The sequence below is a fragment of the Gossypium hirsutum genome, chromosome A07, assembly GCF_007990345.1.
Source record: "Gossypium hirsutum isolate 1008001.06 chromosome A07, Gossypium_hirsutum_v2.1, whole genome shotgun sequence".
In the NCBI taxonomy this organism is placed as follows: domain Eukaryota; kingdom Viridiplantae; phylum Streptophyta; class Magnoliopsida; order Malvales; family Malvaceae; genus Gossypium; species Gossypium hirsutum.
This window is the reverse complement of record NC_053430.1, coordinates 87,709,767-87,733,463: the sequence shown is the minus strand read 5'-3', so window position 1 is coordinate 87,733,463 and position 23,697 is coordinate 87,709,767. Positions and strand designations below refer to the sequence as shown.

Sequence of the window (23,697 nt, the reverse complement as noted above, 5' to 3'; positions counted from 1 at the left end):
TATTATATTATATATTTTTTAATTTAATCTCTAAATTTATTTATTTTTTCACACTAGTACTTAAATTTGACAATTTTTCTTAAATTTAAACCTAACGTGGTATTATGATATTGCATAATGTGATTATATAAAATATTACAGTTTTTTTTTATAAAAATAGGTGATAATATGCATTATTAAAAAGTAAATATTGTTTATTTGTTGGTAAGGGGCAGGGATTTAGAGGCAATTAACATTTTTGTATTGTATTAAATTAATTAAAAAGGAAATAATAAACCAGTGTTGGAAATAATATACCACTACACATTTAACACATAATGGTTCCAACTAAAAAATTCAAATAAAAATAAACTTGGTAAAAAACCAAAGGCAAAATGAACACTATAACAGGGCCAAACAAACACTTTTACTTTGTATTGGGGATTAATATTCAATCGCACTTTAGAAAAACTATTCCAACAAAAACTGCAATACCATAAGTCATATCTGATGTTCAAGCTCAATGCAATACCATAACCATAGATCACATCCAAGTTTTAATGGCATAGCAATATCTTAATGATGATGAAGATGAGTGCAAGGATAATTAGTGGCTGTAGTAATGGAAGTGTCAACTCCATATCAGAAAACAGAGGTAAAAGTTATAAAAGGAGAATTAAAATTACTTCTAGCAAACCAAGTGCACAACAAGTCCAGTCTTAATTTTTTCAACCTTTTAGGTAAGCAGCAGACTTGCCGATAAGTCCAATAGTACTTGCAGTTGGTCAAATGTCTTAGGCCTGCAAAACAATGTAAAAGGAATATAACTCATTGATCTCGTAGCAGAATCTTAAGCCATATCTAATGTTCAAGCTCAATGCAATACCATAACCATAGCCCACAAATACTTTAACTTAAGCAAACTGGGTAAAGAATTCAACAAGTTAAGATGCATACTTTCAACAAGCTCCTCAGGGCCGAAGCGCAAACTTACTTTGTTTCCATTGCCAACATCACGAAGCTCTACTTGTAGTTTTAGAGGGGAACAATTATTTTAGTTAATTTTCTTTTATTGTAGGTCACTAAAGCATATAAGCAGTTAAGAAGATTGTGAAAAGTGAACAATACATATTTATCAAATTTCTATTATAGACTTTTGCACTTATTTACAGTGAGTGCAACTCCAAAATAATTAAACAATACATAAAAAAGCAAAAAAATCAGAAAATGAACAAAGTTAACATTTCTTACTTCAAACGTAACAAAATGAAATCGAATTCCATTTTGCTTTTGCATTCAAACAGACGCAAGTAGTATCCATAGATACTCAGGATAGATTGAGCAAATGTAATGCTTAACCCTTCTATGAGAGATTAGAAAAAAAAGCTTAGTAGGAAGCACAAATTTAAAGGAAAAGCCGGAGGTAGGAAAAATAAGAGGAAAATGAGAAAAGAAGTAAACATGGCAAGCGAAGCAGTAAAGGAGAGAGTTTTGAGCTGCAAGGGAGTTTAGGTGGAATTGGCAATGGTGTAGCCATGGGATCTTGATTGGTTAGGGTAATCGATGGAATATGACCTCAATAAGAAGCTAACGGTGGTGGGAGAGTGGCGTGAAGGAAGAAAAACAAGAAGAATGAAAGAAAGAGCAGAACAAACAGCTTAACTTTGTTAACATTTTACAACCCAAGCTACGCAAACAAACAAACAAAAAGTTTGTAAAAAAATGGTAGTATAGCCTCACCTGAACTCGACGCTGACAGCGACAGTTGGAGATGACGGTGGCGACTAGCGAGCTTCAAAGTAGTAGATACAACAGCAGCTGGAAAGGGGTAACACCATAGCACAGCCACTTAAAGCATGAAATAAAAATTAAGAAACAAAAATTAAGCATGAAACATTTACAAAATTCACACAAACAAACTAATAACACTTTAAAATAATTTGTTGAAGCTTTTGATTCATTAAAACCCAAAACAATTCAGCTACCAAATCAAACTCTAGAAACCCAGAAAAAAGAACACAAAAATTATGAGGATCTAATGAAGAAACTGAGAAGGATCAAAGTGAGACCGAAAAAGAACTTTAACTAAAAAAATCAGAGGAAAAAAATAGGAATCAAAGGCCATCACTTACCGTAAATAAGGAGGTTCAACGGAAGGAAGATGAAGATGGTGAATGAAGCTTGATTTGTCGTCGATAAGGATCCAATTTCTATAACGCTTACATCGGGAAAAATGTTTATGAAGAAATTGTCTAAAGTGTGAAAGTGAAAACGACGAAGATGAAGATGACAGACAGGATATTTTGGTCCAAAATAGGGAAAAATGTTATTACCCGTGCCTTTGAATATCTAATCAGACCCCAAGACCCTGAATTGCTATTACGGGTCGTACTGTAATAGAAGATGATTCCATTCAGCGTGTAATAGCCATTACAGGCAACCAAACTTTGTTTTGATGGTGGGCCCATTGAATTGGGTTGTAATGTATTCCTATTACACCCAACCAAACATTACCTAAATCTTCATATCTAATGCAATTTTGTACTTAGTTTATTTTTCTTCTAGTCTAGATGTTTTTCTTGGCCTTTTTACTTGAATATTATAAAAAAAAATTAAATATAATACTAGTATCTGAACTTGTCCACTTTTCTTATATTAGTATCCAAATTTTTTTCTCTCAATTAATTTGGTACTTTTTTTCTAACATAGTTAAGTCTGAAACAGGTAGTAAAATAAAATTGTAACACGTGGTATAATGACATCATTACTTTTTTTTTTCCCTTTTCTTTTCCACTTCCATTTCTTTTTTCTCTTTATTCTCCCCCTCTCTTTCCGAACCCTAGTTGCTGCTACCGCTAGTATGCACCACAACCGTACTGCAGCGTTATCATAGATGTTTGTTCTCTTATCCACCTTTCATTTCTCTCTCTCTTCTTCTCCTCTTATTTCCATTTTCATTTCTTTTTCTAGATCTACAATTCAAGCTTTTGAGGTAATGTGTGCTAGGGTTTTTTTTAAATGTTTGCTCTTTGTATGATAAAATGCCTACCTAAAACTATCAAGTTTGTTTGACAAGAAATGAGTATTGCTTTTTCATTGCCATTTGGTGAATGCAATACTGAAATGGACAATGGCAGTTTAAATTCAGTAACTAAAATCCATTAGTTTTGGAAATGAAGAAAGAGCTAAAACATCACTTAGATCCATAGGTTTCAAAATCTCATATTCAGAGCCAACTGTTTTAAAAAAATGTGGTTCTGGGAAGATGATATTGGAAGGATTTGTTAGTTTTAAAGGTAGAGATTTGGAGGAAATAATGAATTCCGCCATTGATGAAGTTGTAGCAAGCTCGAAGAGCAAAGCAATGGATGTTGTTGAATCTTTAAACCCATATTTTTCATTGGAATCTTCAAAAGAATCGAGAGTTTCAAATCTTCATAATCCACAATTGGAGGCTCCGACGTCGAACATTGGTTTTGTTTGTGATGTCAATTTTCTGAATTTTTTTAATGGATTGTTGGGTATTCTTATAGGTGTTCTTAAATTTCTTTTCAAAAAGGCAAATTATTAAAAGGGAAATGAGCCAAGTGAGAACGTGTTTAGGCAAATTGGAGCGTTGAAAACAGGCAACAGCCTCAGCTCCACCAATTTGGCTGTCGCCATCCAAATTCTTTTTCTTAAAATAAGCATCGAACACGAACCCAAATATTTATGCAGTAACCACCAAGCTGGGATTTGAATCTCAATTTGTAGTCAAATTCACAAAAACATGAAACAAAAACGAAATCAAAATCAAACAGGAAATGAATCAATAACCATAGACCATCTAGTTCCTTTCAAACTTCAAAGTGCAATGCCAAAAATATTAAATATTAAATTTCTTTTCAAAAGAACTTAGAAAAGAAAAAGGAAAATTGACAAGAGGAAGAAGAAAGGAATACAGAAAAAAGAAGGAAATAAGAAAAAATGAAAAGAAAATGGAAATAATTTTTAAAAGTATTTTTATTAATTTTTAATATATTTTGTAGATTGTGACATCATCATGATGCCATCATTTTAGGTGTCACAACTCTATTTTGCCATTTGTCCCAGACTTAAAAGGATGTTAAATAGAAGTACCGAACTAGTTGACGGAAAAAAGTTTGAGTATCAATCTGAGACATAAAAATCATTAGTACCAATTTAGGAGAAGTAGATAAGTTCGAGTTGTAAGTTTATATTTAACCCTAAAAAATTAAATGATTTACATAAATAATATGGGTTAAAGTTATTTATCAAAATAATATGAAATGAACAGTCTTTTAGTAAATTTAACATCAAATTACCACTATTGATGGCGGTTTGAGAATCTTGTGGTGATTTGAGATTCCGAGATGACATATCAGACATTAGTTTGACAAGATGGAGAATCTCTGTCGTTTTGAGATCCAACGATTTAGATGTAAAAAACATTATAAAAATTTAAGTTATTGTTTAAAAGATAATATTTTGATAAATAATTTGAGACTCATTTTTATTTCTTAAAAAATAATTATTATTTTATAATATTTTAGTAAAACAAAAAAAGGCCACATATTTCTTTTTCTTATTTTAATGTTGTTGACTAGAGTGGAAATGGATAAAGGTTAAAAGTGCAATTTACTTGATTTTGTCAAAATCCAACCCCAAGTACGTTTTCATTGAAGCATAAAAGAGTTGGTTAAATCATGCAAACGACCCTTTCTTTTTCAAGTAATTCTTCTTTTTCTTTTTTTTAATTCTTGTGTTTCTTCTATCGATAGATCGTGAGATCCACCTACACCAATAAAAAAAAGGCAGTCAAAAAACAAGAATCCTTTTTATTAAATAATAGGATAAACTACTTAATTGGTAATTCAATTTTTAAAGTGCTTTTATTTATTCTTGCAATTTCGTCATTCAACTTTTAAGACGTTTTTATTTTAGTCACCCAATCGTTAAATTTCTAACGACAATTAACTTGTACAGACTTAATCTTGTTCACACTTTCATTTTGGTTGCTCAACTTTTAAGTTGCTTTCATTTTGGTCAGCCAAAAAATATCTTCTTTTAATATTGATCGCGATAAAAAACATTAAGGATTAAAGTGAAAAAGAGGTAGAAACTAAAATAATGCTTTAAAATTGTTAAATTGTACTTGTTTATCCTCTTTTCGAAAATTTTAAATTTCTTTTTCCTTTCAATATTGAATTTTTAAATTTTAAAACATCAAAATCAATTAAATAACTTTATTGAAAATTTCTTACCATTGATAGCGTCAACCGATTTGTTACTATAATATTAAAATTAATTAAATTAATTAATTTAGTCTCCTTTTAAATCTTAAAATTTTATTTTATGTTCCCTAATTAAAATCAACTCAAATAAATCATCTTTAATAGTACATTAAACCCAAATTTCTTTTGATTATATGATCTCGAGTCTTTCATACTAAGTTAAAAGTAAAGAAAAATCCTTACAATTAATTAATTTTATATTCCATGTCAAATAGAGCTGATCATGGGCCGGGCGGCCCGGCCCGGCCCGAAGGCCCGCCCGAAAAATGGGAGGGTTTGGGTAAAAATATAGGCCCGAAAAATGGGCTTGGGCAAAAAAACGAGGTCCGTTTAGAAAACGGGCCGGGCCTCGGGTAAGAGTTTTTTGGCCCGGGCCCGGCCCGGCCCAGCCCGAATTATATATTAATATATATATTTTTTATTTTTTAAAATTATTTTAAATTTTTAATATAACTATTTTTTATTATATTGTTAATTTGTGTATTGTTTTAAGAATTGTTTTAGTATTATTTTTATTTGTTTTAATATTTGTTTTTATGTTTTTAAATATATTTGATTTATTATATTTTAAAATTTTTTTATTTAATAAAATAAGAAAAAAAATTAATATGGGCCGGGTTAGGGCTTAGTAATTTTATTTCGGGCCGGGCTTGCACAAAATTTTAGGCCCATATTTCGGGCCGAGCTGGGCCCGGGCCTAGTAGATGGGCCTAAAATTTTATCTTGGCCAGCCCAAACCCGGCCCGGTCCGGCCCATGATCACCTCTAGTGTCAAACAAAACCAAAAAATTTTCATCACTTCTTTACCCAAACGAAGAACAAGCAATTACTTTAATTAATTGAAATGATTTTTCTTTGGTTTTAGCTTCGTATGAAAGATTCGAGATTATGTAATCAAAAGAAATCTAATTTCGAAAACAATTATTAAATATGAGTTATCAAGTTGATTTCATTAAAAATAATATGGAAACATAACCTAAAAATTTAAAATTTAGAAGGAGATTAATTTAATTAATTTCAATATTACAATAGCAAATCAATTAACACTATCAAGGGATAAAAAAATTTCAACAATTTATTTAATTGATTTTTATGTTTTGAAATTTAACTTTTCAATATTGAAAAAAAGAATAGATTTTTCGGCAATGTGATAGACAAGTACAATTTGATAATTTTTTTAATGGATTATTTCAATTTATTTTTTCATTTTAGTCTTTTTTTATCCCAATTAATACTTTAAAAAATGATATTTTTTGGGTGACCAAAATGAAAGCGGCCTAGAAATTGGGTGATCAAAATAAAAGACATTATGTGGCATGTATTGTTAACCGCCGTCAAGATTTAACGATTGAGTGACTAAAATGAAAGCACCCTAAAGTTGAGTGACAAAATTGCAAGATTTTCATTTTGAGTTATCAAAAGAGCCTAAAAGTTGAGTGATCAACTAACTAGTTTACCGTAAATAACAAAATATATTAGAATTTATTTCTTGATGTTTACATTAATAATTAATCAACACAGACTAATGATACTGAACTCTTTACTAGTCTGGAATTTCTTGTTCACACACCACACTAAAGATAAGAGGAGCTTAGGAATTTTAAGCAGTTGCAATGGGAAGAGTTGTTTCCCTGGCTTTCATGGCTTGGAATCTTGGTTCCTTGGCCTGGAATTTCAGCCCAGCATATAACTTCATGTAGTCTTCAAACACAAATTTGGGGTACAACTGTTTGTTCTCCACCAGAGCCGGTGCTGGGTGGATAATGGCATCACTTCCAGGGTTGTAGAATGAAGCTATCGACATGCGAGCTCCGTTGGTTTGAGCAATCACTCGGTGCTCCACGCTCTTGTATTTGCCATTGGTGATTACCTCCAGCTGATCTCCAAGGTTGATTACAATGGAGTGGCGCACAGGGGGAACATCCACCCACTGTCCGTCTTTTAGAAGCTGGAGGCCGCTCACTTGGGCGTCTTGGAAGAGCAAGATGATACCACCAGCATCGGTGTGGGCTCGAAGTCCCTTGATTTTATCAGGTTTTGGACATGGAGGGTAGTTGCTAACTTTGGTTCCAAATGTTGGACCTCTTGTCCCATGGAAAGCCTTTTTCAAGTACCCTTTTTCCAGCCCAAGATTCTCGCAGAACAAGTCGAGAAGCTCCTCTGCTAGTTTCTCCAATTTCAGTGCGAACTCTTTCATCACTTTCCTGCATTGTTTTTCAATTCCACCATGTGTCAGACAAGCTAAGAACTTCCAATCTTTTATGTCTGTGTATGTATGTATATGTAAATGTAAACCTGTATTCATGGGCGAGATCTGGGATTTCAGCCATGTTTGATTCAGGGAGATGGCGTAAGAAGAATGTGCTTTCCCAATCCATATCAGTAACCTCGGCCTGGAGACCTTCCAGGGCCTTGCTTGCTACCAATTCCTTAAACCTCTGCTCCATGCATTTCTTGTAATGATCTTTTGTCAATCTTTCAACAGTGTCCAGAAATTCATGGGAAATCCCATGGTTCAGCAGCTAAAAATACATTAAAAGAACAGTTTTATCAGCACAACAAAGAAAAGAAACAAAACTTTGAAATTAGCAAAATCTGGTTTTGAAGGATACCTCAAAGAATCCCCAGTTCTCACAGGCATCCTTGATTTGCTCCATGATTGTTGCTCTCTCCTCACCATTAAGCTTCTCTAAGTTGATCACTGGGAAAGTTGCCATTTCTCTTACAAATCTTTGTTTTCTGAAAAATCTCTCAAAGCCTCACTCTTTTGCAGAAAGCTTAGATTTTGTTGATGCAGAGTTGATGAAAGGTGTGGGGTATTTATAGAAGTTTGAAGCTGTGGGTTTGAAGGGTCTTAACATTTTTGTGGGCCAACGGAATTTTGTGGGTTGAACTTGAAAGTGCTTTTATTATTATTATTATTATTATTATTATTATTATGGGAGTATCCCTTTGCCTTCTCTAACTTACGTTACATTTATTACATATTTTAATATATGAGGTAATATTTAATGCATTGTTTAGTTATATTTCTCATATACTATCGGTATTAAATCATGACATTTTACCATTAAATAAAACCAAAAAATATGGTAAATTTATAAATAAATACAGATAATTTTATTTAAATATAATTAAATAATAATTAATTATAAATAAATATTAAAACTTTAAACATCATCAAATATTATTTACTGATAGTACTCGAGACTTATGCGCTAACTACACATAAAATATTATTCCTATTTACATTAATATTTCAAGTTTTTATTGAGTTGTTATCATCATTATAAATTTATTAAAATATCGTTATTTTTACAAATAAGTAAATATTATTTTAAGCGTTTTTTAAATGATTTTTATATAAAATGTTAAAAATACAATTACAGAACATCATGAATTATATTTCCTTAATTAAACTATCTATTTTTAAAAATTAAAAATTAAAAATTAATTATATTTTTAAAATTGATGTGACTGAGCTGGTAAAAATCATTAGAGTGGGATAGGACCCATTTTGAAAGTCTTTTGTCATAGTAAGTTTGACACCAAGGTTCCTACCACCATCTATTTTCATGAATTTGTTGTTTTCCCAAAGTTTGGTTATTGTGTGGGAAGCTGCTCACCTCTTTCATTTACACAATCCCACTCGTAGACCATCAAATAACCCTAATATCTCCCATTTGAAACTGCGTTCATCTCATCTTCATTTTTGTTTATCCCATCACCTACTTGCTATATTAAACCCCATATTTTTGTGTTACTATTGTTGGAAATAACAATTTCAAAATGGATCCTATTCCTCTTTTACAAAGAAATATTAATTCAACTATAATTTTTGTTTCAAACTAACATGATGGAGGAAGAGTATCACATTTGATGGATAAAGTTGAAGAGTTCTGAGATGAGTTGCCCAAAATTTGACTCAACTTTCTTGTTTCCAATGGTAAACTTATTTTGTTTGAATTGATGAAAGATTACAAGTAAATTAGCATATGAAATACATTACTTATCGAAATCAATCTAAATAGCCTGTTGCTAGCCGCCGTCGCCCCAAAACGTGGGCAAATATAGACATGTTTGAATGTGTGATGTGAAATATAGAAACAAAGACAATTCTACTAATTTGGGAAAACTTAAAATTAAAAAAAAAAGAAAGTAAACCTTAAATTTTTGAATATTAAATATGTTAAACATAGTTTTTTTTTAAAGAAAAAAAAAACTTGATGACACAATTTTTCATTTATCTAAAAAATGTACGCTTTTTTCTTCTGAAGTTAATTGTTAGAGAAAAATTCATTTTCTTGTAAAAAAATTTATATTCAACCTCAAGAAATCCTGGAGTATTCGGTTCATGAAACGTGAAACTATTGAATGTAATATTATTTAAGTGGTGTTTGATTCATAAAATTCTACATTTTCAATAATAATGTAAGCATTCTTTAGTTTGGATTCCACAAAGTACTTTGAGCTGATAATTTAGAGGTAAGCTTAAAATCACATCTTCTTTAAATAATATAATATTCGGAGAAGGATTGTATGAAATAGTAACAGCACGTCATCTGTATCCCTTTTCTAATAGTTTAATACTATATCAAGATTTTCGTCCTAAAAAAATCAAATCCAAATAAAAATCTTAAAGTTTAAGATAAAAGTACAAATATGACATACAATTCTTTCTCGATAAGATTCTCTTGATTTTATTACAATTTTACCTGTTGGTTCTATAAGTTTGGTCAATTGCAACTTATTCTCCATTTTTTTCCCTTATTTGTTTTATGAAATTAAGGAACTAGTATAGTTAAATTGAGTAAGATTTATTATTATTTTTTTCATCAAAATGAATCGACTTTAATTATATTAATATTTATATCTATGGATTGGATTAGGTTAAATTATATAAAAAAAAAATAACTCGATGCTTTACATTTTAGTAAATTTAGTTTCACACTAGTTTGATACGGGTTCTTTATGCATATTAATTTTTGTTTAAAAAATAAATGTTAATATTATGATAAAATGTTAACATGAAAAAAAAATTAACATTTTTTTAATTAACAAACATTAAATATAATATAAATGGTAATTTCAAAATATTAATCTCAGTTATGATTTCTGCTTTAATCAATTAGATTTAGTCTCATTCGTTTTTGGTACCTTTACAAAGTATTTAAACAACCTTTTTTATTTGAAAATTGTTTACAAAATATGTTTTGTAAATCTATTTTAACGATTACAAATTTTAATTTTTTTAATTTAATAAATATGTTATTTTAAAATGTCACTTTTAAATTATTAAAGTTTTAAAAATTATTTTGATTTTACAAACCATTTAAATTTTTTTAGAAAAATTCTAATTTTGTTATGGTATTTCTCGTTACCGATTCCAAATCTAGATATAACTTCGAATTATCAACCCACAACTCAAGTAGATGCATGCAGAGGAACCTATCCCACAAGGTAAAGACATTAAAGGTTCACAGGGAGAGCTTGTGAGTTAGGTTTGTATGCATGTTACTGGGGGTTCGTAGGCAAAGGATGCGAAGTCAAGTGCATGGTACGGTAAACACGTGTTAAGTCTAGAACAGTATATGTGTTGGTGTGCATGGAGCCTACTTAGGACATCATTTCAATAAACAATAACCGTACCTTATAAATACCCAATTCTCCTCACCGAGAGGACGCACAACAAAAACACTCAACAAATTTAAATTTTATTAAACTATTTTTTTTTAAAAATGTTTCAAAATAATTCAATTTAAATTTTATTAATCTATTTTTTGAAATATGATTATATTACTATACTTCTTGAGCAATATAATTTACAAATTTAAAAGTAACTTATCTATTTTTTAAAAAATTTACTAAAATAATTAAAAAAATATGTTTTTTCAAATTTAGAAGTTTGAAATTAAGTACATTTATGAAAAAATATTCACATTACAAAATTTTAATTCGATTAATACATTTTATTAATTTAGGTTTACAAATTATAAAAATTAAAGACAGAGATAATTATACAAATTATAAAAAGGTGTTTTAACATTAATTTTTAAAATTGTTTTTAACAATTAACAATTATAAATTTTTAAAATTCAACATAAAATCATAAAACTATCAATTTATAGTGTATTTTAACAGAAAAGCAAACATATAAATCTTTTTATTGATTATATATACAAGAATGAGAGACGATTAAAGATGAAGCTAACACAAAACTAATTCAACTGTTTTACTTACTCTGTCTGTTCATATTTTCCATGCCTTCTTCACAAAAATTGCTTACTTAAAATAAATTTCGGTTGCTAAAAAAAGAAATGTTTCTGTAATATTTTATAACAAATATAACTTTTGTTCTATTTATGTTATTAAGAATAACTTTTAAAAAAATTTTAAATACAATCGTCTAAATAAAAAAATTTATCAAATTTTCCAAAAAAAAATTAATGGGAAGCAAAACACAACTTAAGTATGATTTGTACCTAATCAAAAGATTTTTTTTTCTTTTTTTACTATTTGAAAAATAATAAATTAATTTTATATTAACAAGTGGGAGACAATTTTTTTGACCAAGTATGGAAGAGAAAAAACTGCAGCTTACTTTAATCACATTAAAAGCAATTAGTTTGACATATTAGAATTAAAGAAGTTGATTCACTATGTAAGTCCATAAAGCTAATCTCTTTTTTTAAAAAGGAAATCCATAAAGCTAATCTCACACGGGACCTCATTTCCTGCTTAATTTGTCAAAAAAAGTTAGATTAACAATTTCTCAATGGGAAAATTACATTAATATTCACTCAATTATGTTCTTTTCTTTTTTGACCACTCAATTATGAAAAGTTACTAAATAGTCACCTAACTATTAGTAAAATATTTTTTCGATCACCCAACTATTCAATTTTGTTTTGTTTTCTGTCATCAGCCGACTAACATAAAAATGAAAATACCCAAAAATCCAATATAGTTTGGTGACCAAAAAAGACAAAATTAACTAGTTGAATGACAAAAAAAAAACATCATTGGATTACTACTAATGTAATTACCCTTTCTTAAAAGCCATCGTAACAATTTTGTTTCCAGTCCTCAATTAAAATTTTGAAAATTTTAAAATTTATTTTATGAGTGGATTTTCTTTAAATTTATTTATTTATTTTAATTTTAATTTGAATCCATTTTAATTTCCAATCCATACTTGCATCATAATGATTTCATTCTTGAAATGTTTATTATTTACAATTATACTTATATCTTTTTAAAAAAAAAGTAGATTTCATTCCACTTATTTTCATTAAAAACAAATTTGTAGTCAAACTTGAATTTGCGTTGTATTGATTTTCAAAATTGAAAAAGAAATTAAATAAGGATGTGAAGAAATATTTTACTTGAAAATTTTCCTCAATTTTCATAATTACATCAACATTTTGGAAGTTTTGCTCAAGAGATTAATAAAATCCATGCCTAAAATATTTTAAGCAGGTGATCATCTGGTTTTTCATGCTGATTCATAATTATTACGCTTAATATAATATAATATAATATAATATTTGGTGCTTTAAGTTTATTTTTTTTCCAATTTAACATTTAAATATTTTTTTCCTAATTTTATACCTAATAATACTTAAATACTTTTTTTCCTAATTTCATACTTAATCTTTTTATTTTATCCAATTTGGTATTTGGACTTGATATTTTTTTCTTAATTTGACACCCGAGCCTTTTTTTTACCCAATTTGATACCTAAACTTGTCATATATTATACAAATTATCCCAAAATACTAGCAGTATTTTTTTTTAATTTATGAGAGGAAAAAAATAACTAATGGATAACTGACATGGTAGATTATATGGAATTTAATGGTAGAAATTATTTATAGGTTAAGGAGGGACTATTTATGAGTTGAGGAGGGACTATGAATAATTAAAAAATATATATATAATTATAACATATAATGAAATTATTTAAAAAATCTAATTATAATTTAAAATATAATCACTTTCTAAGCTATTGATTATGATAACGTATTCTTTAAAATAAGAGTGTAACTTTAATCGGACTTTTAGTATAGATCACTAATTTAATTTAAGAGGAAATTAATTTAACTCTAATCTAATTTTTAATATAGTTAATTAATTAGTTTTTTTAAAATACTGTGATGCAAGGACGGATTTTATATATCAATTAAAATATATTAAATTATTTATTAATTTTTAAAATTAATTAATAATGTGAAAATAAATTTAAACATGTTATTTCATTAAAATGTTTTTATTTTTTAAAAATAATATTTTTTACCATATGTAAAAATATTGTAAAACAACTATATTTTAATACTATACATTATAAAATTTTAAAAATACTATATGAATAGTATATACATTTTTAAAAAAAAATTATAACAATAACAATATATTAAGAAATTTTTAAAAATTTTATTATGTTGTAAAAAAATTATTATTTTTTAAGATTGATTTACTGTAACAACCTAAACCTGGCCTAGACTTCCGGGCCAAGTTCGTGAGTTAATTATCCATTCTAAGATCACACTAGCATATCGTAATCAAATTAAACCATTAATCTCATACATTCAACACGACGGTAAATTAAAGACAAAGTCTTCCTAAATTCATAACATCATAAAGCAAATATTCCTACTAATAGTAATAATACTAGGAATAACATTTAACATCAGACCGAGCTTCCGCGATGCCGACCTGATCAAGTCTGATTACCACCTGAAATTCAAAAACAATAGGATGAGTCATGAACCCGGTGCATAAAACGGAATGAAATACAACAAAGGTAACTTATAAGAAATTCCAATTTAGAGATGCAGTTCAACATAGAAGGGTGTTCGTTCTATGTTCAAAGCAGAGATTCTACATATGTATATATGCATTACTCCAGTTCAGAAATAGTTCAGATCAGACTCAAATGTAATGTCCCTAATCTATCAGCTACACACCAACTTTAGCCATCCCAGCACACCACTATGGACATTTAATGCCCGTCCGTCCCTGCTCACCTTTACACTGTTCAATGACACTTTCACAGAAACGCAGCTTAGCTGCTAGCTCAATAAACGACAAGCGCCAGAATCATAATGTTACTAAATGTGGCATAGCCATAATTTTAGTATAGACTCCCGTCTTCTTCTCAATCTCCCACCACATATTGATTCAGAATGCAGTAGTACATATCACATGTTCAGTCACACCAATACAGTACAAAATTAATTTTGCAGTTCGTTAACAGAGTAGTATTACAATGCACATTCAAGTATGTGACTCACAGATCAGTGTCATATAAGCAAATCTAGTCATTCTTATATCGAAGAAACCAATACCATAGCTAAGCAACCTTCTCGGCCTCAAAAACAGTTCTAGGATCCAACATACTGCCACACGGCCTTGGCACACGCCCATGTGCCTTGGCCATGTGGATTTGCAAACAGTGAGTTACATGGCCTGGTCACATGCCCGTGTCCCTGGCCGTATGGTTTTTAAGCATAAACAGTGAGTTACACGCCCATATGCCTTCCCGTCTGGCGTCGACAGCCGCCATTTTTGGCGATTCGAAACTTGCAAAGTAAAGTTTTCGGTATGCACCTGAAGAGATTTTGAAGCAACAACAACAAAATGGATCTCCAAAATCTAAAACAAGCATTCAATTAAACAATTAAGTCATTTTGTCAACATTCATTCCCAGTTTCATTCCTAAAACCCAAGTCAAAAGTTTCGACACGAAACCTTCAATTAAACTAATACCTACTACAAAATCAACAGCAATCGTTGGAATTGGCATGTTGCTGTTCACCACTTCTGTTACTTCTGCCTAAATAGAAAAATTAACAACCTTCTATTAACGATTCGCGTAGAACTCATAACACTTTAGAGTAACTTACGAAGAAGAAAAAGAAAACAATGTAGACAACTGACTGGCTAAGACTTACCCGATACCCTTTTGATCGATGTGGTTTACAGTCTATAATCTCAACTAAACCGTATCTACTAACGACCATGACCAACAAATAAAAATAAAAAATAAGAGAAGGATGAAAGGAGCACCAAAACAAAAAATAACGAAGAAGAAAAACAAAAGATACTGTAAGGCCCAAATTATGCCCGGGCCCAGACCACAAGAATAAACCAAGAAAAAACAAAAATAATTATAACAGTCCATTATCTGTCTAATTACAACCCAAAATCAAATATCTTAAAACCCATTAACGGATAAACCCAGACCCAAATTACATCAGCCCAAAAGGCCCGAAACATTTCAAGAGCAGAAACCCTAGGGCTCTCTCTGTGCGCCGCAACCATTCAGCCTCCACTGCCCTGGCACGCTCCAGTACACCACCAGCCACGCTAGCACACCCGTACCTGCAAAACAAAAAAAAGCAACAGCAGTAGAGACAAACAAAAAGGACGACAACAGAACAGCAAATGGAGAAGAATAAAAATGGATTTTTATTTTTTCTTTTCCTTTTTTTTCGGATATAAAGCCTACTATTTTCAATTGTAAAGGGGGCTTCTTTCTTTTTACGAATACAGACACAAAAACAAAAAAAAATCAATACAGAAAAGCTTGAACAAAAAAGTCTTCACAAGGTGATTTGATTCTCATTTTTACAAAAAAGTCTTCACAAGGTGATTTGATTCTCATTTTTCTTTCGATTTCGTTTCTGTTTTCTTTGATTTATCTATCGCATGAAAAACGAATGAAAGGGAGGGGACGAACGCTCATTGGGCACAATATACATTTATGCATACATACATAAACAAAAAAAAAATCCAGTATAAAGGAGATCTCTAGTTTTTTTCCCTCTTTCTTTTTTGATCTATTTTTGGTTTGCTAGATTTCTTTTAATTTATGGATCAACACCAAGGAAAACCCAACGATCTCTGAAATGAAGAGATTTGGGTGAGGGTCGAATGTTCTTCTCAACCTTTTCTTCTCTGTTTTTTGTTTGATTTTCAAAGAAGGAAAGCACAATTTAAAGTTTTTTTTTCAAAAAAAAGGGAAATGAGATGGATTGGTTTACCAGATCTCCATGATTGCAATCTTCACAGGCAAAGGTTGGGTTGTTGATCGCACGTCGTCGGCCATTAGTCCAATATTGGCTCGTCATCTGCTAGCCAAATGAAACCCTATCATTTGAGGGTTAATGGCTGTTGCTATTTCTAAAAAATGGTTGAAATTAAGTTATGTTTGAAGGAAAGGGGGTTTAAAATCATTCCCAAAGCCAAGCGGCACTGTTTATAGCAGTAAAGGTCTGCGCATTGGCCCAAAAAAGTGAAATGGATTTGCACCATTTTGTTAAATGGCAGATTTGCACGTTAGATCCCCCTCTTGCGCGAGTCTTCAATTTGTGCCCAATTGGCTTACCTTGTATTTTAAAATTTGGCCTGCTAATTTGTGCATCATTTCATTTTGATCCGCGGTTCATTAATGCATTGTGGATGCGAGATATTTACAAATTCAGTCCTCCTACATTTATGTGCATTGAGCATTAATTCATTTTGTAATTGCTTTATTTGCAAATTATCTTCCTTATTTTTACTGTAAGTTTAATTTGGCCTTGTAATTCTACGATTGGTTAATTTTTAAATACATTTAATATGTGTAATACCTTACCATGAATTATTATTTCTTGGTATTTAGTATATTATTTAAATTATTATTAAACATATATTTTGTATTTATATTTAATTTGCATCCATTAGTAAAGTTTTAATATTCTTATACATATAGATTTTAATAAGTTTGTAATTAATTGTGTTTTTTTTAAAAAAAATTATTAGGTATATAATTTATGATAAAATTAGGTTAATCCTATAATTCATATTTTAATTAGATGATATTTTGACATATAATTACTTCTTACATTTTTCACATGTATAGGGCACATATTAAATTATTTTTGCTATGGTACATGTTATTATTTTCATCTAACTTTATGTAAATATTTTTCTATGTATATATATCCCCTTTTAAAATTATTTATGTGAATAATATTTTTAAATCATTTATTGTATCTCATATTATCCTTATGTTTTTATATATATATATATTTTGTTATTTATATAACGTATATGTTTACTTCTTTTTTTGTACAATATTAATTTCATTCTTTTTATCAATAATTATACCCAATGTTTATCTGTATATAAAGATTTCATAAATTTACTTTATATATTATCTTATATCATATATCATGTGTTCACCCATCTATTTTGAAAATGTCTTATACCATATCGACCTCTAAACTCCATTTTGTTTTCGTATATGATCCGTTGATTGACTTATATTGTGTCATGTTTATTATTGGCGTATATCATCTATCTATTGTTTTATTTCTTATATAAATCGTTTGTCAGCCACGTTTACGAGTTTGATTATATTTTCTTGATCAATTATGCTCAGTTATAAATTTGTTAATTGGTATTGCATTTTATGTATGCATATTACCCCAAGTTCTATTTTCCCTTTAGCCTACAAATGCTGGATTACAATTTTCAACCTCCTTTTTTGAAAAATTCTAATTAATTATTCCATCATATTTCAAGTCAAACTAATATGTTTTAAGCTATTTTTATAATCAATCATTTAAAAATTCTTTAAAACGAAGGCGATGTGCGATATTTGGCAATTCGCGGAATCGTGCCCTAACGTGCTGGGTTACAATTTCTCGTTTGCTTAAAATAATCAAATATCCCTTCAAAATTTCACGCATACTTTCTAAAAATCATTTAAAACGAAGGCAATATTCGGCGTTTGACAATTCGAGAATCATGCCCTATCGTGCTGGGTTGTGATTTCTCGTTTGCTCAAAACAATCTAATATTCCTTTAGGTTTTCATTCATGTTTATTAAAAACCTTTCAAAACGAAGGCGATGTCCGATGTTTGGCGGTTTGAAAATCGAGCCCTATCGTGCTGGGTTGCGCTTTTTCATCTGCTCAAAACAATCGAAGATCCCTTCGAAATTTCACTCAAGAGGCAATGTTCAATGTTCGGAAATTCGAGGAATCGTGCCCTACCGTACTGGGTTTCGGTTTTTCGTTGGACCAAATAACTGGGCATCCTTTTGTTAATTTCAAATTATAAACTTTCGGACGTCGAAACAAAAACATTTTTGACAATCAATTCGGGTTATTCAACATTCATTAAAAAGAGCCACATTCCAAAAATATTTTTTTAGACATAAGGACAGTATTTAATTAATTTGGTACCAATTTTGGGCGTAGTGAGGGTGCCAATCCTTCCTCATGCGTAACCGACTCTCGAGCCCGTTTTCTAAAATTTTCGTAGACAAGAGTCGTTGTTTTAGTAAATCGCAAATGTTTTATTAAAATAACCAAATTCTTAGGTGATCCGATCACACCCAAAACAAAAAGATCGGTGGCGACTCCCTTATTTCTGTTTTTTTTTAAAAGTCGATTCCCCCATTTTTCATTAAATTTAAAATTGTAAAATTCGAAAAAGGGATGGTTTTGACAGATACTTTTAAAAAAATTCTATTAACTTCCAATCAACTCCCCACACTTAGCAAAAATATTCACTCTCGCCTATTTCGGGATTCGAACTCCTGACTAGACAGGATTTGTCAGCCAAAATTAAATAAAAATTTTAAAAATTTTAAAATAATAATAACAATAATGTGCCTATAGATTTGTCAACTTAATACTGTTATTAAATAATAATAACAACCAGTCATTAATACTGTTACTATTTTCAGTAAAAATTGTCAACTTAGCTTGTGTATTTTTCCTAAATGTAGAGGTGAAACCACAAAATAAATTTTTTGAAGGGCTGGAATTAAATTGTATATTTTTACAATAGTAAAAATACAATTTCACCATTTTAATAGCTTATATCTTTATAATTTTTAAATGGTTAAATTAATTTTTTTATCATTTTTGAGAGATCAAAGTACAATTTTACAATTTCTAATATAAAATTTTATAAATTATAAATGGGGCCTAAATGTAAAATTTTCCATTTACGTAGGTTGGGGCCCTTGCCAACCCTTGGCTTTCCCACTACTTCGATGATATGAAAGCTAATAATTAATATACGGGCAATATAATTAACATGTCAATTTGATAAATTCTAATGGAAAATACTAAATATATTAATGATTAGATTAAGATTTTTAAATCGAAAAAATAAGAAAGTTTACTTTTTTATATTTTAAGTATAAGTACTAGATTTAATTTTTTTAAAAAAAATACAAGGATTAATGATATAATTTAACCTAATTTCTAAGTTTAATAATTAACAAAACATAATATATTAAATACATTTTTAATATAAAAACTAATAATTAATAATTGATTAATTTCATTTTAATTAAACGTACTAATATTTAATTTTAAAAAAAAAAAAGCTTAAGCGGGTCAGGAATACAAGTAATATTAACAAGTCTATCCATTCCTTGTAAATGTCAAGAACGACAACTTAATACAAATGCTTAAAAGTAAACCTTCAAACCCTAATCATTTCATTTTTGAAATTTGGATCAACTAAGCAATTTCTTTTAACTATTTTTAATTAAATTTAAATAAAGTTAAGTAATATTTATTTATAAATCCTCCTTTATTTTTATTTTATTTAATGAAGAGATATCATGTTATTATTTACTGATGATACATGAAACTCAACAACATATCTCCAATTAAATTAACTTAAATTTTTTTAAAATAAACTAATATTTTAATTTAATTAACTAGCGAGAAAAATTCGAATCTAAAGAAAATTCTTTCTAAATTTATTTTCCGCTTATAACTAATAATTAAAAAGTATGGTCGGCAGATGATGGCTTAGGAATGGATAGACTTGTTAATATTATCCTATGTACCATGTTTACTTTTGAAAACCTCGTTTATTACTAATTTCTTTAACACTCAAGTTCTAATTATAATTTAGCAGTGGAAAATTGATATATGTTTATGATTTTAATAAAAATCAGGGTTCATGCATAGCTAATTAATGATCGTAATTAAATATCCCAAAAAATTAGACAAGTCATGCAGCTATAAGTAAAATAAAAACAACAAACTCAATGTCTCATGCCATGTCCATGATTTATGTGAAATATTAATGTTTAATTAAAGGTTAATAATGTAAATTGTTAAACAAAAGTTAAATTAATAAAACAAAATGTAAATTTTCTTCATTCATCATCTTCCTAACCAATTGTTGAAGAAGAAAAGCCATTAAAATAGCTTCAAATGTTTGGCTAGCTATTATCTATGGATATAAGTCTGTTTTTGCTCTGTTTTTAATGATTTCTATGTTTTTGTGATCATTGCATCTAGTACTAACTAGCCCAGGGACTATTTTGCAAAACTGTTAAAGATTTTGAAAGTTGACAGTGATGAATATGTATGAGTTTGATGTTTGATGATAGATTATAAATATTTATTTTGAATTATGCAAGTTTTGTAAAGTGATTTTTAGTGAAAATGTAAAATAGGGATTAAATTGATAAATGTGTAAAGTTATGGTTAAAATGTGAAATAAATGAAAATTAGGGGCGGCAAGGGTATTATGGTAATTCAGATAGCATGGGTATATTTGAAATTTCATTAATTTGTGATTTTATGAAATAAGTACTAAATTGTGAAATTTGTGGGGCAAAAGTGCAAATGTGTTTTGAAGTGTGTTTTGGACTAAATTGAATGAATATTTGATTAAATAAGTTAATTTTGAATATATTTAGATCAAGAAAAGTGGAATTCAGATTTAGATCGGGGAAAAGATAAAGTTATCGACTAATTGACTTAATTTGCCGTTTTAACATCCGAGGTAAGTTCGTATGTTATAATTTTGTTTCAAATGTATTTTATATGCTTTGATATAGCATGAATTGTAATTATGTGGTTACGGACGAGTTTGGAAATGATTTGACGATGATTCGAAAATTGGAGTCCCAGTTGAACCTTAGGAATAGTTTAGGATGCTAGTGACATGTCATTAGTTATACTTTGAGTTGGCTTCGAGCCATGTTATTAACACTTCGGGTGCAAGATATACCGATTTGGCTTCGAACCATGCATATCGGCTGATTTGGCTTTGAGCCATGATATCAGAATTTCAGATAAGTTACCTTGATTTGGCTTCTAGCCATGGTATAGGTACTTATCGTATGAGACCTTGAGTATTCGACTTCTATTCCGAATGGTTCAATGGACAAATGAAAGATGTGGTTGAGTATGAGATTGGTACGAGATGGTACAGGTACATACGATAATGAATTGAGTATTGAAACTATGGAATTGATAAGTTCTTTGGTAAGTTTTGTGAATGATCATTTGATAGCTTTGATATTTAATAGAATTGTTGTATATTGTTTTCTACTATTTGAATGATTAATGAATGATGATAGTTGCTTATTTTTGACATGCGAGCTTACTAAGCTATATTGCTTACTTTGTTATTTTTCTATGTTTTATAATGATTTCAAAGGTAACTCGGACTCGAGGATTGTCAGAGACTTCATCACACTATCCACTGACACTTTGGTACCTTTGAAGCTATGTTTTGGGTCGTATGGTATGTATAGGGACTTTGGTCATTTTGGTTATAGCTTGATAGTGAATTTGGACATTTATGTTGGCTTATAAAAGTTGTGTTTATAATGTTGTATATGGCTATGTAAATTGACCTATTTGGTTTGGTTGGTGATGCATGTTTATAGGTATGCTAATGTCATTTTGTGATGTGTTTAATGTTTGCTTGGAAATGGTTGATGAAATGAGGAATGTTTGTGATTATGGTTTAGGCTAAGAAATGCTTAGATGAAATGTTATGAATGATGTTTGATTTGGTTGTTTTGGGTTACCTATTATGCTTTGCTTTGGTGCCATATGTGTAGGTAAAGGTGTGTACCAAATGGGATGGCAAATTGGCTTTGTAAATAGTCTATTTTTGTCTACACGGTTAAGTATACAGCTGTGTGTCCCTTGGTGTGGTTTTAGAAATCAAGTCAGTATGCTTCACAAGGCCTCACACACGGGCATGTGACTTGGCCGTGTGGCATAAGTCAGTATACCCTACAGGTTTGACATAGCCTAGCACACGGCCTGACACATGGGTGTGTATGTCCATTTTTAGGGCACACAGGCTAGCCACACGGGCGTGTATGTTGGCCGTGTAAACCAAGTCAGAGAGTTACACGGGGTTAGACACGGGCTGGGATGCTGCCATTTGCTCCCATTTTGAATGTCGGTTTTTGACATGGGCGTGTTTTATAGCCGTATGAGACATAAGGCCTGGCCACACAGGCGTGTGTCTCTATTTTGAGAAAAATTTCAAAGTTTCGTGAAAGTTTCTTGAGTTATTGGTTTAGTCTCGAACCACTCCCAAAGCATGTTTAGGGCCTCTTAGGCTCGTATAAGGGACGAATTGGTTAAGATTGAATGATGAATACTTGAATTGAAAAAAATGTATGCCAAATAGATGTTTAATTATTTTGTAAGTTTGGTAATGCTATGTAACCCTATTTCAGCATTGAATATGGGTGAGGGATGTTACAGTTTGTATTTAAAGACCACAAGGCCAAGGCATATGGGCGTGTTTCCAGGTCGTGTGGCAGGATGTTGGGATCGAAAACTATTTTTGAGGCCGAGAGCGATTTTAAACTTTGATATTACTTTCCCAAATGTGCAAATGACTGAATTCGTTTATATGTGGACTGTCTGATACACTAAGACTGATTTGTGGGTCACCCAATTGAACGTGCATTGTAATATCACTCTGTCATTGAACTGTTTGGGTTAACTTTGTAATGTATTGGAATGACTAAACATGTGTTACAATAGTTGTATTCTGCATTGGTATGAGGCGAGATGCTGTGAAGGGAGAAGAAGTTTGTTCCCAAATCGTGGCTTTGCCACTAAATTATATATGATTCTGGTGCTTGTCGTATACTAAATTAGCAGCTAAGCTACATTTCTGTAAAAGTGTCAATGAACACTTGATGGTGTGCAGGGTTGTTGGGCATTGAATGTCCTTAATGGTTTGTTGGGATGGCAAAAGATGGTGTGTAGCGGGTAGGAATAAGAAATTACATCTGAATCTGATTAGTATCGCATATGATCTAAAATTGCATATACATACACACGTAGTTGGTCTGCTCTAAATATGAATTGCAAATACATCTGAAATGAACTGAATATTTGCAATTGGAATTTCACCATGAATGGAGTCTAATAGAATACATTCCTTTTACGCACTAAGTTCACAACTCACATTTTCATTGACCTGGTTTCAAGTGGATCCCAGTCTTGATCGGGTTAGGGTCGCGAAAGCTCAATCAAACTTTTCTCTTTCCTTTAAGCATTACTAGTAGGGACTGATGTTTTACGATGTTATGAGATTTATGACGACTCTATGTTTAATTTCGCTGTGATGAGTG

General features: G+C 30.2%; 1 protein-coding gene and 2 long non-coding RNA genes across 4 annotated transcripts; all 3 read right to left on the bottom strand.

Annotated features, from left to right (window-relative positions):
• Nucleotides 1-389: 389 nt before the first annotated feature.
• LOC107955666 (uncharacterized) lies at nucleotides 390-2,491 on the bottom strand. 2 transcript variants are annotated; one of them, XR_001700060.2, is made up of 4 exons: nucleotides 2,112-2,442; nucleotides 1,720-1,797; nucleotides 937-1,002; nucleotides 390-779 (listed from the first exon to the last, which is right to left on the bottom strand). It is a non-coding gene; the product is annotated as an uncharacterized lncRNA (long non-coding RNA). The 2 variants fall into 2 exon arrangements; XR_001700059.2 differs by lacking the exon at nucleotides 937-1,002 and having other exon boundaries at nucleotides 2,112-2,491.
• Nucleotides 2,492-6,736: 4,245 nt separating this feature from the next.
• Nucleotides 6,737-8,066, bottom strand: LOC107956389 (1-aminocyclopropane-1-carboxylate oxidase 3). Its single transcript, XM_041116546.1, has 3 exons — nucleotides 7,886-8,066; nucleotides 7,569-7,795; nucleotides 6,737-7,477 (listed from the first exon to the last, which is right to left on the bottom strand). Exons 1-3 carry the CDS (start codon nucleotides 7,988-7,990, stop codon nucleotides 6,874-6,876), a joined length of 936 nt encoding a protein of 311 aa, XP_040972480.1. The 5' UTR covers nucleotides 7,991-8,066; the 3' UTR covers nucleotides 6,737-6,873.
• Nucleotides 8,067-15,418: 7,352 nt separating this feature from the next.
• On the bottom strand, nucleotides 15,419-16,831 carry LOC121231797 (uncharacterized). Its single transcript, XR_005929842.1, has 2 exons — nucleotides 16,319-16,831; nucleotides 15,419-15,656 (listed from the first exon to the last, which is right to left on the bottom strand). It is a non-coding gene; the product is annotated as an uncharacterized lncRNA (long non-coding RNA).
• Nucleotides 16,832-23,697: the final 6,866 nt, after the last annotated feature.

Bases quoted from the DNA above. Each gene is read 5' to 3' on its own strand.
- LOC107956389 (XM_041116546.1), bottom strand. From the start codon at position 7,990: ATGGCAACTTTCCCAGTGATCAACTTAGAGAAGCTTAATGGTGAGGAG. The intron at 7,796-7,885 runs GTATCCTTCAAA...ATGTATTTTTAG, and splicing joins AGAACTGGGGATTCTTTGAG to CTGCTGAACCATGGGATTTC. The intron at 7,478-7,568 runs GTTTACATTTAC...AAAACAATGCAG, and splicing joins GATCTCGCCCATGAATACAG to GAAAGTGATGAAAGAGTTCG.